At 38.5% G+C, this 16,313-nt stretch overlaps 1 protein-coding gene across 1 annotated transcript in view; it reads right to left on the bottom strand.

Annotated features, from left to right (window-relative positions):
- Nucleotides 1-271: 271 nt before the first annotated feature.
- The window catches only part of LOC114465317 (alpha-1,3-mannosyl-glycoprotein 4-beta-N-acetylglucosaminyltransferase C-like), a 37,440-nt gene continuing 21,398 nt past the window's right edge, over nt 272-16,313 (bottom strand). The window contains exons 3-5 of the mRNA XM_028450245.1: nt 2,924-3,066; nt 2,484-2,631; nt 272-1,573 (exon numbers count right to left, since the gene is read on the bottom strand). Of these exons, the coding sequence (XP_028306046.1) occupies nt 390-1,573; nt 2,484-2,631; nt 2,924-3,052 (1,461 nt within the window). The 5' untranslated portion in view covers nt 3,053-3,066 and the 3' untranslated portion in view covers nt 272-389. The remainder of the gene's footprint in view (nt 1,574-2,483; nt 2,632-2,923; nt 3,067-16,313) is intronic.

Below are 16,313 nucleotides of genomic sequence, written 5' to 3'. Positions count from 1 at the left end.
CAAACGTTTATTTTATGGACTTTAAAAAAAGAAGAATTAGAGTCAGTGCAGAAGTACAGTGTGCAAACACAGTTACAGCGACGTGGCCCCACCCCCAACATCATCCAAACCAATCAACCCCCAGAACATCCCACTGACCCCACCCTCTGTTTCCCGTAGCACACAAAAGGTGTTGCTATGTTTTATAATTTAAAAAAAGACACCGACCAAGCATTAGGATTTTAAAATTCAGATTTTATGAGAATAAATGTTGTACACATCGGGTCTTTTACCACAACAAACTGAAACCAAACTGCAGTCTTTTTGAGCAATCCAAGAAAATATGGATTGATTTAAATTAAGAAAACAAAGCCCCAAGGTTAAACTCTAATGCTCCCACACAAACACACTCATTTAAAAATGTAGTCTGTTTTAAAGTGATTTGTTGGCTGTGCAGTCCATAAACTGATAGTTCTGATGATCAGCCATTCACTCTGACCTGCAGTAACAACTATTCTCACACACTCAATGTCAAAACCGATCTTGTGGTCCACTTTGCCAACCTCAATGCTTCCAGCTTTGAACTCCCCTAATGTGATGTATGACATACACTGCCATCCTTGCTTGGTTTCCATCGACCTCTGGCCGACCTCCAGAGCGCCATGGTGAAGAATGTCATTCTGTCGGTCGTCTGTGCCTGTCACTATTTTTATTCTGCTGATTTTTGTTGCTTTGTTGAAGATAATGAGAAAAAAGTCTCCTGTGCACAGTGATTTCCCCCAAAAGTATTCATCAACAACGCTACTGTAAGCCTTGGTGGGGTCATAGTTCTCAAAAACATTGATGTTAGTGTAGAGGCTGGCAGGAGGGTTGTCAGGAATGTCTATGGAGTCTTCTTCAAAGTCATCGTCCTTCAGCTTGTTCTCTGCTCCTTTATATGATGAGTAGTAACCCATGTGCTGGAACAGTGAAGGTTTGAAACGGATCACGTCCCTCTGGGCTAGCAGACCTCTGAAGTGGATGAGGAGCCAATCACAGGGCATTTCCTGGTAGAACATGAGAAGGAAATGAGCCAGACGAGGCAGATCTTTGGAGTGGTACAGCTTCCCGATGTAACCCAGCTTGGAGAACTCAAGCATCACCCAGTAGGAACCCTCTCTAGAGGTGATCACCTTCTTCAGCACTGTCAGGAAGTTTCTGGAGCAACGAACATCATCCTCCAACATCATGTAGAAGTGCGAGAGGTTTGTGCAGAAGTTGAGAAGGAAGGCGTAGTCCACGTTCTGCTTGGAGCGGAACCGCACTCGGTCGTCCGGGTCGTTGTAGTTCCGTTTCAGCCCATCCAGAGAAGGGTAGTACTCCTCTGGAGCTTGGATGACGAGGAGGCGTCCAGCAATGATGTGGTGAGCAAACTTCCTGGAGATTTCCTGAACCAGGTTCTCACACCAGGCCAGGTCAAAGTCTGCCAGATGGACCACAACCACAATCTCTTTCAGTTCCTCATAACTGGACTGGTCGAAGATAGATTTGATCGTCTCCAGAAGGTAGTTTCCTCTTTTCCTTTTCACTGAAGACAAGCCGATGGTGAGAAACTCTGCAAATAGAACAAAGTTCCGTCACAATGAGAAGCTTGTCCAGATATTCTCCTAAACAGAAAAGAAGAGGTTGGAGGCACTTCTCTGTGGAAGGCTAACAAACAAGATGGCACTTTATTGTACCAGCTCTTCTTTCCAAAGAGTCCACCAGTTTGAAGGACACCACCACACCAGTGTTATTTTACAGTAACAGTCTGAAGAAGAAGAGAGCTTGTATTCTATCCCAGTATATTACAGGATTGTCTCTTCTCCACTCGTGTGTTTGTTCCTGAATGGTTCCTATATTAATTTATGATCCTTGATTTTTGTACATGTTTATCTATTAAATCAAATTATTGAGGTCAGAGACTGTGGGCGTCATGAGACGTTTGAAGTTATGTCTATATTTACCAAAAAACTCAATTAGTAAGAAGTAGATGAACTGCATTTCATGAAGAAAATGCAAGTGAGGGTGCATAAGTTTAACCCCTCGGAGTCAGTGTATCCATGACTAACAGCAGGGGGTGCTATAGGGCTGATATAAACTGTATTGATAATGATGTCACTGTTCCAATAGTTATGAATTGGAAACATTTCATTTTGCCAATTAATCACTGTTAAACTTACAAAAACCCAGTTGGTAAAATCAGACAAATGACGAGTTATCGGCCAAAGATCTATTGTGTCTATAATAATAATAAACAGGTGGGGGTGCTATAGACACACACTAAGTAGATAGTTCAGTGTTGTTGGATAATGTGTTTTAGGGTCAGATCAACAAAATCAGACCCAGAAACAGACAAACTGACTCATGGGGTCAATTTAAAAACTTCAGTTGAAAGGAAAACTTAACAGCATGTTAGTTCTGTTTAATACGTATGACTTTGTTTTTACTGTTAAAATACTTTCTATGAAGTCAGTGATTCCTACTTTTTTTTGTTAACGGAATTCCAGCCAGGTAGCGATATGTCACGTTAATGTTTGCAGAGAAATTAGACAGATCTCTGAAGGAATGGACGTATCTGTCAGAGTTTGAAGTTTGCATCAGCGTCTCTCCCAGTTTTCTTTTTTCTGCATCCTGAAATGTTAAGAACAGAAGAATTATTGAGAATTGATCAGGAAAAGAACAATGCATTTGACCAAACCACATAGCAGCAACAAGTGTGTATTTAGTCTTTAGTTTTGATCTTTTAATGATAAACCCACTTAGTTTTACTTTTAGTTTAAACAAAGAGACTTTAAAAAAAAACATTTTTGAGTGTTTGGTGTCACAGCAAATTCACTGTAACCCTGTAATAGTTTACAGTGAGTGTAGAAACCGAGGTGAAATCAAATTTATGAGCCAAAAATGATTAGTTTTAGTCAATTACCAGCACATATTCATTGTCCATGTAAAGATTGAAAAAGAGCAGGAAGGTGATCAGGAAGCCGAGGAATGGCAGCATGGATCGTTTCCTGAAGCATCTCGTCTTTTCCACGGCCTTCCACACAAGCCTCATGGTTGCATTTGTGTCTATGAGAATCACAGGATCATCAAAAATACACAGAATAATCATTCATGGGAGCGTGTACTAACCCAAGAAAATAAGATTTTTTTCATTTCAGTCTTTGCTAATATTTATTGATGCACAAAAGACCAACAGATGCAGCGTTTTGTTTTTATTTTTCAGTTTCAATGAGAACAAAATACATCTCATTTCACATTAAGAATAATTCCAATCACTCTATCAGACCATGATCAATACATTGGGAGGTCTGTCAAATCTCATTAGAGAGAAAAGAAAAACCTTAACCTTAATAAAAGATTCTTCACAAATCACTGTTTAATTAAATAGAAATAAATAATTAAACCCGTGTAAAGTATTAGTGTAGCATTTTTAATAATTTCATAATTACAAAAAAAAAATGTAATAATAATTATAAAAGCTGCCTGCTTTAATGTTTTATTGTTATGCATTTCTATCTTTTCTAGCTACAAAGGAATTTACTTTGGGATGAACAAAGAGACTATTGGAGAATAAATGGTTTATTTTAAATTATAAAAAATAATAAAAACCTTGATCAGTGGCACAAAGTGTTTGAGAAAAACAGCAAAATGTTGTGTTACCTTTAACTATTTTTTATCTTTGAAGTCCATGGATGGATGGATGGATGGATGGATGGATGGATGGATGGATGGATGGATGGATGAATGGATGAATGGATGGATGAATGGATGGATGGATGAATGGATGAATGGATGAATGGATAGATGGATGGATGGATGGATGGATGGATGAATGGATGGATGGATGGATGAATGGATGGATGGATGGATGGGTGGATGGATGGATGGATGGATGGATGGATGGATGGATGGATAGATGGATGGATGGATGGATGGATGGATGGATGAATGGATGGATGGATACATTTTCCTTCCTTGATATGATGATAAAGTAATCTTTAAACATTAGTCATATCTATCTAATATCTATCCCTTAATGCTGACATTCTTGAAAGAACTCCTCACAATCTGTCATATTTTCCATCTCAAATAAAGATAAATAAATTCCTCGTCTATTTCCTAATTCCATATCATTTAAATAAAACATTGACCATTTAGCAGGAGAAAGTCTATAGACCTAAGTTTCCAAATGACATGTCTGCATGAACATGCTGCTGGTCCCCATGAATGATACAAAATGCTAATATTTCATGATGTTACTCATGATTTCTGATACATTTGAGGGAGAAAACCCATCTGCTGTACGTATCACTTTGTTTTCTGTCATAAAAAGCTCCTGTGGAACCTGTGAGATGCAGCAAAGGGCAAATAGAAAGACAATGACAGCTCTAAGTCAACATTGTGAAAGACTTTATTAAAAAAAAAAAAAAAACTCCTTCTTGGCAGATTCTATTATTTGAATCAGATATCAGAGGAAGTCAGGCAGCGCAGCTTCAGCAAAAACACTGCAAAAAAATTTGATATGTTTGTTTTCTCTCAGTGAATTGAAACAACAAACAAACCCTCTATGTTTATGTGCATTTCTATGGAAATGAAGGTGTGAATAAATAAGCACCATTTTCTTTGTTTTATAAAAGCTTCTTTGCCAAGTTGTTGTTATTTTGAACTGTTTCTTTTTTGTTTTGTAATTTAAAAATGATCAGTGCTGCCTGTGAACTTCATCATTTTAGATAAAATCCATGTGGAGAAGAACAAGTGAGTGAGTGTCTCTAAAGCAGAGAAAGAGCTGAGTCAGCATTTGTGGCTTTAACAACACTATAAAATAGAATTGACCTAAACTATGCAAACACTGTGTTTTTATTGGATTGAAATAGTCCAGTGAAAATACTTTAATATATTGCAAATGAAGGTTTTAGTTATCTGTAATCATTATGACCATTGGTCAGTAACAGCTATTATTTCATGTATTTTTTAAATAGAATAAAACAATATTCTTTGATATCTCATCATCAAAAAGCAAATTCCAGTTAATTCATCATTTCCTTTTCATCCTGCTCATGTTCTTTCTGGTAAATGTAGTCAGAGTGACAGGACGTCATCAGTTCACTAAAAATGTTCACGTGTTTTCAGTTCTTCAAGTCCCTGATTATTAACAGAATAAAGGATAATAGTTGTTACATGTGATCATGAATCCCTGCTAAGTCATCTGTGAAGCAGCGACACTGTTCCATTCACAGGTTTATTAAGGTTCATTATCCCCACAAGTCATACTACATGCATATGTAAGTAATAAATGATTAATCAACTTATGGATAATCAAGCATCAGATAAATATTACAACATAAGTAAAGGTCAGAGAAAAGGCCATGTTTTCTAATTAAAGACATTTTTTCTTAAAGCTCTAGTGCCTATAATTAAGCTAGTGCTTCAATATGTTACATTATTCAACCATTCACTCACAAACCAACTGTGGATCTAATCAAAATATCTATATGTATGTTTAATGTAGTTCTAATTCTGAAATAGCTCATATACGTGAATGGTTTATCTGTGGAACACAACGAACTGGCACCCCATCTAGGGTGTTCCCCCACAGTGACACCCATTGGGTGCTGAAGATAAGTAGCAACAGAGTGAGTCAGAAGAAGAATGAATGAATGATGATAAAGACAACCTATAAACACCAGCAGGACATCAATGTGCTTTTAATGCAAAGTAATAAAGGTGGGACGATATATCGTGCAACAGAATATTGTTGTCAGGTTCTGTTTAGTTTGTGTTTCTGCAAAATAAAAGTAATATTTTTAAAAGTCAACAAAGTACAATTGTTCTTTGAACGTGTTTCCATTGAACAATGTTTTGGGGGAGGAGCCTCGTAACTCATGCGAAGTCTCATCCCGTGAGACTTTGCTGCAGAAAGACGAACGCTGAGAACTTCCTTAGAACATATTCATCGTTTCACGTCTAATGTGTCATTATTAAGTCTAATGATAAGAAATGTCGTACCACGTCATGTTATCTGAGAGAGAAGTGGTCATGTGACCCGGTACGTCACGTCCCGTGGCGTGTATTTGTGGAACAAGTGTTTCCATGGCGCTTTTGCCTCCTCATGAAAGCATCAAAACCTTTGAGCGATATTTGAGTGTTTTTTTTTTTCATTTCAGTTTTTATTGCGATATTTAGATTTTGCACATTTCCAAGGGAAATAGAAACGCAGCTACTGATTAGCACTGAGTGCACTATTCACACAAAAAAAATCTGTTGTCTTCAAAACCAGTCTATATAACATTAATATTAGCTATTCCTATCAAAGGAATCTTTTTAACAAACATAATTAAACATTAATCCTGATGATTAGAGCTTTTAAAACTCTGTCTGAGCTGGATTGTCTTTATTCTTCCGTGTTCTCTACTGTATACATTCAAGGAGAAAAATGTTAGATTTTAGCTGTAATTTGTAAAATAAATGTCCACAGCCTGTGTCGGACTAGAAACAAACTAATGTCTGGAAGGCTTGAAACTTAATAACTGGACCTGGAATCTGAATGCATCCATCAAGACGCCCCTCAGCAAGGCACTAATCTAGATGTGCTGCCCTTGCAGTCTCACCAGTAGGTGCAGACTGTGGTCGTAGTGGGAGGATTGAAATGTGTGTGTGATAAAATACAGGATGTGATTGTTCAGCAGAAGCTCTTTGTGACACTGATGGATGGAGACGCAGAGACACAGAGAAGAACGTCATTATTTACTGAGCATTGACGAGATAAACACATTCCATCTAAAGGGTCTCATTGTTTGGAATATGATTGAGTTTTTAGCTCTAAACATGAGCCCACTAATATATATACTGTACGTATATCAATACAATCATGGGAGACACTCTGAGTATTTTTGGTTTTTAAATGCAAACTTTTGAAGAAGTGACTTATGCATATCAGAGCTTTTACTTCTTTAGAACTAATGTTCCTCATTTACACTATCACATTCCTTTCAAATTAGACTTTTTGAGTCTTATAATGTAGCGTTTCTCAAATGGGGGTACGTGTACTCCTAGGGGTACGCAATAGCACTACAGGGGGAACTACTCTTGATATAAAAATGGGGTCACGATCCATAAAGGTTTGGAACCACTGCACTAAATACTGTTTATTTTCATTTATTTATAAAATGAGATTATAGATGTTTTTAAGATAAATGTTATAGTTGGACGGGGGAGGGGCTGCTATAGTTCATGCAGCTTTTGTGTCTTTTTTTATCTCAGTGATCAATGACATTCTGCCCTCGTCATTATGAATTATGTCTCGTCAAATTTCAAAGTGATTTTGATCAGTGTTGGTAATGTGAGTGTTTCAGAGTTAGAGCAGATCATCATCATCATCTGCTTAGAGTTCCTCAAAGCATTTAACAGTTTTTTTTAACTTTTAATCCTCGTAGTTTATGACCTCCTTAACTCTGTGAATATCATTTAATGCACAGCGTCTGTCTGAGGCATCATATTGTGCTATAATTGTCATTCTCTACCCTGGCTCTGTACCTCGGTCAGAAAGCTAATGTGGGTCATCCTCATTATTCCACCACAGAAGGCTTTTAGTTCATCATGGACTGGAACGTAAATGCAACCAGGGAGAAATGTTCATGTCTGTGAGATGTTTCAGCTCTGGTAGTTTATCAATTTAAAAAAGTGACAATGTGAGACTGATTCATTTTGTTCCACCATAAATTAGAGGAAGTCAGTTTGTGAACAACTTCACTAAATAAAAAATGAAATTTATGTCACTTATTTACAAAATTATATTCTTTTAAATGTGTGTTATCACTCATTCATTCCAACATTATGTTCTATGGATGTTTTTAAATAGTTTTATAAGCTAAATGTTGTAGTTGGATAAAGGTGTGTGTGTGTGTGTGTGTGTATGTGTGTGTGTGTGGGGGGGGGGAACCACTGGTTTGAGTTTTTATAAAAAGTTGTTAAATGACATTTTCTCACCAGTGGCTTAATGCAAAAAAAGGTTAATATTGTATCTTATTCATGTGTCAAAATATAGGAAAGGATCCAGTTCCATTTAACTGAGACAAGATAAGAAAAACCCTGATAGGAGCTGCAACAAGGCTAAATATTATTATTATTAATAATATTAATAATAATAATAATAATAATAATAATAATAATAATAATAATAATCTCTAAACTAAATTACACGACAAAGCAGCAAAAAAAAAACCCAAAACAAAACAATCACAAGCAACTTTCATTTTCAACATTTTTAAAAGGTGAGACACAAATATTTGTTACAGGACTTCCTATTTCTTAAAAATAAATAAATATAAATAAAAATGAAATAAAACTACTGCAGAATCCATGTGAACCAGAACCTGCTGCATGATTATTCTCTGACAGTCTTGAAGTTTGAATATGTTTTATGCTCTTTATGGAGTTTCAGAAACATCACTAGTTTTTCACTTTTTCCAGAAATGTTCTGCTCATGTAAGACTCAGAAAAATCCTCTTTTTGAATATGAATGTTAAAGTGTTGAAATGCATAAATCTGAGAGTTCATAGAAAACATCTGCTCAGCTTTCATATTTATTAGCATTATTATAATGGATGGTCACATGGTCAGAGGAAGTAGTGATGAGTCATAGGCTAAATACAAACATTTAGCAGTAATGAACTATATCTACAAATGTTATGTGACTTTACACTAACAGTCAATCCTCTAAATGGGCGTAAATGGGCGTGTCCTCTAGTTATTTAATTACAGCTTCGGATCCAAAGCAGAAAAACATAAAATCATGTTCCTCTAAGTTTCCTGTCATATAAATGTGTAGCATATCACCACAATAAAATAGTGAAAATAAAGTGATTTTAGAAGCTTTTCAAATGGCTGTTTCACATCTTGATGATCATGTATTTTTAATAGACTTGAATATTAAAGCTTTACAGTAACTGTAAACAGTATTGCTAGTTTTTTCAAGAATATAAACCACATATAAGTTGCTGTTCATTGGTGTGTGTAGTACGGTGTAGGTGTGGCACATTTTTGTACTTTTTGATGATAAATATCTATATCCTTTATTGTAAAAGCTGTTCAATAACTGTGTTGATAAGTAATCACAACCATGTACGATCAGTTTATCATTTCATTCATTTTCCTATAAAAGAAATGTTGAAACCCATCAGATGTTGATTTGTTGAGTGTTTTGTGGGATATTTACATTTCGAACATAAACCTGTTATAACACTGCAAATCTTAAACATCATTTATAGATTAAAATGTGCATGACTTTATCAGATATTTCCTCATCTCCAATAAAAATAAACATAAAACAACTTAACTAAATGCTGCCATCCTTAAAGTAACTGAGATAAATATTTGTTACAATCATAAATTAAAGGTCTATCATTGTAGGGAAGAAGTTTTTCCTTAAGTTTGGCATTTGTACATAATGTACAGCCATTATGTTCATAAAGAGCATTTTAAATCACTTGTGAGTCTCAGATAAAGGTTAGTGTACTAGAATAATAACAAAATGTAACACAATATGATCATACTTTTTGTGTATCTTATTTCATTGCATAAAACTCTAAACTTCAAGTACACCAGACATAGAAATATATGATCACATTTATCAACAGAGGTTCTCAACTCATGAGTCGGGACCCAAAAAAGGGTCGCTGACCAATTTTCAAATATCAGGGATTTACCTGAGAAAAAGATCTAATGCTTTTATTTAGAAGGGGAAGTATTTATGCAAACATAATCAGTATTTTATCTTCTAATAATAAGCTGCTGTTAATTTGGAAGTTAATAAAGCAGTTTTTCAGTGTTTGCTGACTAATCAAGAAATCAGAAGAAAAGTTGATGTTTTTTTCTAAACTTTTGTTAAAAATCTTTATCTGTCAAAATGCCAAAGATTACAGAACTTTAACAAAGAGAATTTGGATAAATAGAGGAATAATCTCAGTCACACGTTTGTCAAAAAGCATCAAAAGCCTTTAAACTAACGTTTAAAACTTCTACTGTTACCAATAAAAGTGTCAGAGCTCCTCTTTAATAAAGTACAGGTGATGATATTTGTCATTATATTTTTACAGAAGCTCAGAATGAATAACACCTTATTAACAGGTTCAGCTCCAACACTTTATTTCATTCTAACACTTCTTACAATCTATAGACTTTCTTTCTTTATTGTGTTTATTCTATTATTCCCAGTTGTTCTATTTCATGTCCTTTTATTACATGTTATTAGTTCTTTTTTTCATCTCTTCAGATTACTGTGTGTGTGTGTGTGTGTGTGTGTGTGTGTGTGTGTGTGTGTGTGTGTGTGTGTGTGTGTGCGTGTGCGTGTGCGTGTGCGTGTGCGTGTGTGTGTGTGTGTGTGTGTGTACAATGGTAACATTATTGACTTTGAGCTCTTTTATTCTTTTTATTTTCAAACTGTTAAACTAGATTCTAGTGTCTGTTAATAAATGGACCAGAAAATAAATGACTGTGCAACACAATCAGAAAATGTATGACTTCATCTCAAATAAAAGAAGAGTTTTTTTACATTTACTCCATAGTCTGGGTCAGTTCTATACCATAAATGTAATTATGAAATAATGAGAATCAATGACTTCAAAAATTAAAGCTTTTCATTCAACTTTTTTTTAAACATTTAATGTTGCTTTAATTCTGCAGAGTAGGCTGCACAACTTGAACGACACTAACATTAATAATATTAAAACTGTATAAAATGTGTTTGTCAAACTCAAATTTAGAAATAATAGAAATGGACAAATTGTGATAATATAAACTGTTTTCAACAACTAAACAATGTTGATGCCTTCTTTAAAATGTTGAGAGCTACCATCCAATCAGTCTTAAGCATGCCTTAATAATAATAATAATAATAATAATAATAATAATAATAATAATAATAATAATAATAATAATAATTACTAAAATCTAATTTTTTATTCATGAATTTAGTCAAGTTCAGCTTGGAGTAACATTTTATAAATGTTACAACTTACCCCAGCAAGTTTGTTATAAACATTACCAAATGAAATCTGAATAACAGATACTTTAACAAACCCATAATCAGATTAAAGATAAATGTGTTCAAAGCAAACACGTGTCATTTACTTCCTTGTTGTTATGATGTCGTTCCAGGAAGATTACAACATCCCTGTGGGGGATCCTGGTGCTGAGACACCCACACTTTCATAAAATAATCATGCTGTTTACTGGGGGGCGGCGCTAGCTGTTCCGGTGGTGGAGGTTGCTGTCGGCCGCCTGGTGGGTCTATCCTGCCGTTTGCGGACTGGTGGGTGGGTCCGGGGCATCTTTGGCTGGGGGCTGCTGTCCCGCACTTGATGTGTGCCATTGGGGTGCCTCCGTCCCCGCGGTGGGGATCGCCGGTTGCTCGCGGGCCGGCGGGGGGCGCTGCTCCGTGGCTGGCGCTGTCCGGGGGGCGGCGGGCCCTGGGCTGCTGGCCGTGGGCTGTCCGGGGCTGTGCGGTCCTGCTGGGCCGTGGCCGGGTCCCGGGCGGGGGTGGGGGATGCGTCCCGGGGGGCTTGGCCCGGGGGCTTGCCCTTGGGGGGTCCTGGTCCCGGGGGGTGCTCCTGGGGCCCGGGGTGCTTGGCCTGCTGGCCGGGCCGGTCCTGGCGGGGGTCTTTCGGGGCGGGTGGCGCGTGCCGCGCCCTTGCGTACCTACTGGTACGGCCCCTGCTTGGGCAGTGCCCCGTGAGGTAGGGTGTCGGGGGCCGGAATAGGGGGCCACATCCCGGCGGGGCGGTCTGGCTTGGCCCTTGGAGGGGGCCCTGGCTTTAAAAAAAAAAAAAAACTGAAGCTCGTGGCGCGGGCGGCATCAGTGAAGGGTGATCTGGGGCGCCGTGGGGGGCTAGGTTGGGGTGCCTGGGGGCCGGCGGGGAGACTCCCAGCGGCCCCCTGGTGCCTTATGCGGCTTGGGGTGTGGTCGTCCTCCCTGGGCGGGCTGCTCCTGGTGCTGCATCCGTTCCGGGTCCTTCTGGCCTGGGGTCGGGCCCCTGCTGGCTCTGGGCTCGCCGGCGGGTGCCCACTGGCTGCCTGTTCGGCGCGGTTCTGCTCGTCTGCTGGGCGTGGGCTTCGGCTCCTCCGCTGGGGCCTCGGGCAGGGAGTTCTCTGGGCCCTCCCCTCGGGGGGTTGGGCGCGGGGGTGGGGTGGGGGGGTGGGGGGGTCGATGGGGTGGGGGGTCTGGGGGTTGGGGGTGGGATCGGTGGCGTGGTGCGCTGGGTCCTTGGCTCCTTGGGGCTTTCTCGGGTGTGTATGGGGGGGCGATGGCTGCCTCTCGGCTTGGGATCTTGGGGGCGTTCGGGGGACTGCTTGGCCGTGGGGTGGTCGCCGGGGGCCCTTAGGCTGCCTGCTCTTGCTGCTGGCCTGACTGCTTCTTCGGGCCCGGGGGCGGCTCTTGGGTTTTGCAGTGGCGGTTCTTGGAAATACATTTGTCATGGATGCACTGGCCTTGGGCTGTGGGATAACACTCATACTGGGCTCAACCACAGACACGTTGTTCCCAAATACCTGTTTTATGGAATTTCCACTCACCTCTTCCTCTGCTCACAGCCACCACCATTATTCCTAAACCACACACTGGTCACCAGACTGGCTTGACAACACAACAATAAACACAATATACACAACCACAATTTCACATCGCATCACTTAAAACTATTCCTCACCCATTCCATATCCTATCTTGTATCCCTCTTCCCTGTTAACTTCCCCACCCCCCTCCAACCCCTCACCTTGGTGTAACACTGCCCTCTCTTTTTTACATCCTCCCTTTAATAAAGTATTTCTTACCCTTCCCTAGGGAGGGCTGGTGACGGTCACAATTATGCAATGAAATAAATAAATTTATTTAATTGCAATAATAAAATATGCATTGCTGTCAAAAGATTGCACTTCTTGTAGTGTTAACCTTCGACAGCATGTGCAGACAAGGTAAAAAAAAAACAAAAAAAAAAAAAATAAATAAATAAATAAATAATCATCTCTGTCACTTTTTACAGAGGGATTTATTGTTGAAAACATATTGATCCAGTTAGATTAATTGAATGGTGATCAGCCAATCACAGCCAGCCATGTGACAAAGGTAAACAAAGAGTTAACAGTGAAACACCGTAAAGTGGATTTAAAGTAATGTTATCTTTTGTAACTTGATGCATTTTTACTGCAACAATCTAGAATGTTTGTATTATTTAGTCAGTTATTTAGATATTTACTGTATGAATCAACATATCATTGTGTGTTGTGTGATTCACATGTATCATTTTGATTAATGAAGCAATAACAGGTACTCCAATGTACATAATGAAACTTGACGTTAATGTATTTGCATACTATAGTAATTTAAATCAAAAATACATTGATTTTCAATTAGAGTATCATAAAAACTAAATAGGGAGTTTCCCTACCCTTAGAACACCCTCCCTTTTCAAATTGCTGCTCCGCCCCTAATTGCAGTGGATGGATTTTGATGTTACCAGGAAATAAGAAATCAGACTTTAGAAATGTGGGCGCAGCATTTGATCATCCATCTTTCTACATATCTGACTTTAACAAACAAAGCAGCTCGTGCTCAGAAATACAACGCGTGAATCCAGACCCAGGAAAATGTTTATGGAGTTCAGAAAGAAGGAGGAATAAAGTGATTGGATGAGTAAACAGCGTTCCTTCACATTCAGCAGGGAATTCTACCAACTACATGTCTGCCTGATTCAATGTGTTTATTTATTCATCAGGGTGGAGGGTGGACTGCAGGCGACACAACTTACTGTTGGTGAAAGGAAAGAGGTTTTATAAAGCTACACTTTACAATAAAATAAAACATTTGAAGTTCAGTTTTCTGACTTTAGTTCTTTCAAATAAATCCTAACTACTGGATATCTTCTGGCTGGTCACCAATAACCAAATCAAGCCATAAAGTAGATTTTATATATAATAGGAATTTGTAATGTCAGTACAGGTTGTCAGAGGACAAGACATAAATAGTAGCTCTTATCAACAAAGTAAGACATCAAACAGGAAATCAGTGAATTTTATAAAAAGCAGCACTGATGGCAGGCAGAAAACATAGAGATAGATACATAGAGCAGGTGCTAGTGTTGTCAGAGTCTGTTCTGATGCTCAACACAACTGGTAGATTCAACTATTTGTCCTTAACTTAAGGGTTGTTTTTTCTTTTGTACAAATGTTTCAGTTTAATAAACAAGGTCGTGAACTGAAGTTGCCTGATTTTTTGGTGATGAGGTTTAACAAGTGTCTATTAGTATTAAAGGAGGTTCCATCATTCCATGGGGCTGTTTGGTTACCACGGAAGGCTGAGAATGTATTCCAGCTCTCTTACAAGTCATTTATTGGTGAATTCATTGATTTTTTTAAGGAAATGACTGAAAACATTTCAGTGTTGGAGCAAATATTTAGAAGGAGGAGCTTGTGGCAACCCACCTAAACTATCAACACCTTTAGTTGAGGGATTTCAACATTTTCGTAGATATGGGCGATTGAATCGACCCACTTCTGGTGCAGTTCCATTGGCGGTATCGGCTCTACGCGGCTCCGCACTCTTCGCTTTCGAGACCTGTTTCTGTTTTTCCAGAGCGTTTCTACTGAGCACCATCCTGACACGTGAAACTGCCAGACTCCACAGATCGCACTTTTTTGCTGCCATCCTCACAAGATTAATGGCGGCCAAATGTTCCTCTGTGCGTGAGTTGATGACTCTATGCTGTGATGATTCTATGAACCAATCAGTGTCTGCCCTGAGCCTACGTCACATGTTCAGACCAGAGTTATGAAGGTAGATATGTTGCAAAATGTGAGAGCTTGTAGAATGTGATGTTAGCTTGTGTATAAAAAATCCACACGTGAAATAAATTTAATGTCACAAATGATGAGGAAAAATGTAGGCACTGATATTTACACATAAAGTTACAGCTACAAACTTGTAATCTAACATTTATTCATGTTTTTATTTACTTGTGTAAATGACTGGTTATAACGTCTCTAATCTATCGCTACACAAACACAAACTACTTTTCTCGTGTGAATCTGAGCTGCTTGAGTTTTGCAACACATTTTGTGAGACGTTTGTAGCAAAACTGATTCATGCTCGTAGAAATGGCCCCTCCCCTCCCCGCTCCCCCGTGTGTGTGATTGACCAATCAGAAGCGAGGATTTGGAGACAGTGGGCTGTGTCTTCTTAGCGCAGCAGCCAGTGATATGACTGAAACAAAGTCATTGTTCTTCACTGTAAAGGCAGGATGCTGAGATTCACCTCCACAGATTGTTAGAGTCATTTATAACATAAATAGTGATGGAGAGTGATTCTCTTTGTTTATATTTAGGTTAACGTTATGTAGAGATGAGGATCTAGATGCTGACAGCTGATCCAGTGGTCAAGCGGTTAATGCATTTTTTCCATCATTTGTGACGTTAAATTTATTTCACGTGTGGATTTTTTATACACAAGCTAACGTCACATTTTACAAGCTCTCACATTGACCTTCATACAAGGCTGCTTTTTATTGAACCTGAACAAAGGAGGTACTAAAAAAAGCAGCCCCAGGTATTAAAGGAGGAGGTACTTTTTTCAGTGGAAACATGCAAAAACAGAGTAGAGCTGATACTGATGTCAATCTCAAAATGTTGATTACGGTTGACATCAGTGTTGGTTTTTACATTGATTTTTATCCATGTCTGCATTTGTTGTTTTATGTTGACATTAAATGTAGTACAATAAGTTTACGACACATATTAATGTTTTTTTCTTGCAAAAACCACCGAACTAACCACCACCACCAGCCAATTGTTGTCACCAGTCCCCTTGTTAAAGACTTCTATGGTAGATATATTATAAGAAATATAAATATATATATATGAAAAAGCTCAGACTCAAAGGATTGAAATGTGACACAGATATCTGCAGGTGATTGAATGTTCTTGCACGGCGCTCCTGGGTGTTAGCGGTAGTTTTACAGGTTAATTGGATCTCATGCTGTGCGTGACAGATTTAATAAAGTCTTGGCTGCAGCTCGTGCCACACAACGTGATAGCTTCGTCTCATAGAACTGTGCTTTAAAAGTCAGGTGAATCAAATGCAGGTAAATGTATGCACTGTTAGCTGCTGTGCTTCTTTATTATCACAGGTCATAAAGTTTGATTCTTAGGGTTGTGATTGACTCAGTCAGAAAATTAAACAGAGCAGATATTTGGGGCTTGTTTTTAGAATTTAATAAAGTCAAGGTTGTAAATTGGAAATGCAATGCTTAGTCATGCTTCAGGCATAT

Source organism: Gouania willdenowi, chromosome 6, assembly GCF_900634775.1.
Source record: "Gouania willdenowi chromosome 6, fGouWil2.1, whole genome shotgun sequence".
NCBI classification, from domain to species: Eukaryota; Metazoa; Chordata; class Actinopteri; order Blenniiformes; family Gobiesocidae; genus Gouania; species Gouania willdenowi.
Note: the sequence above shows the minus strand (reverse complement) of the source record. Positions and strands in the feature narration are given on the sequence as shown.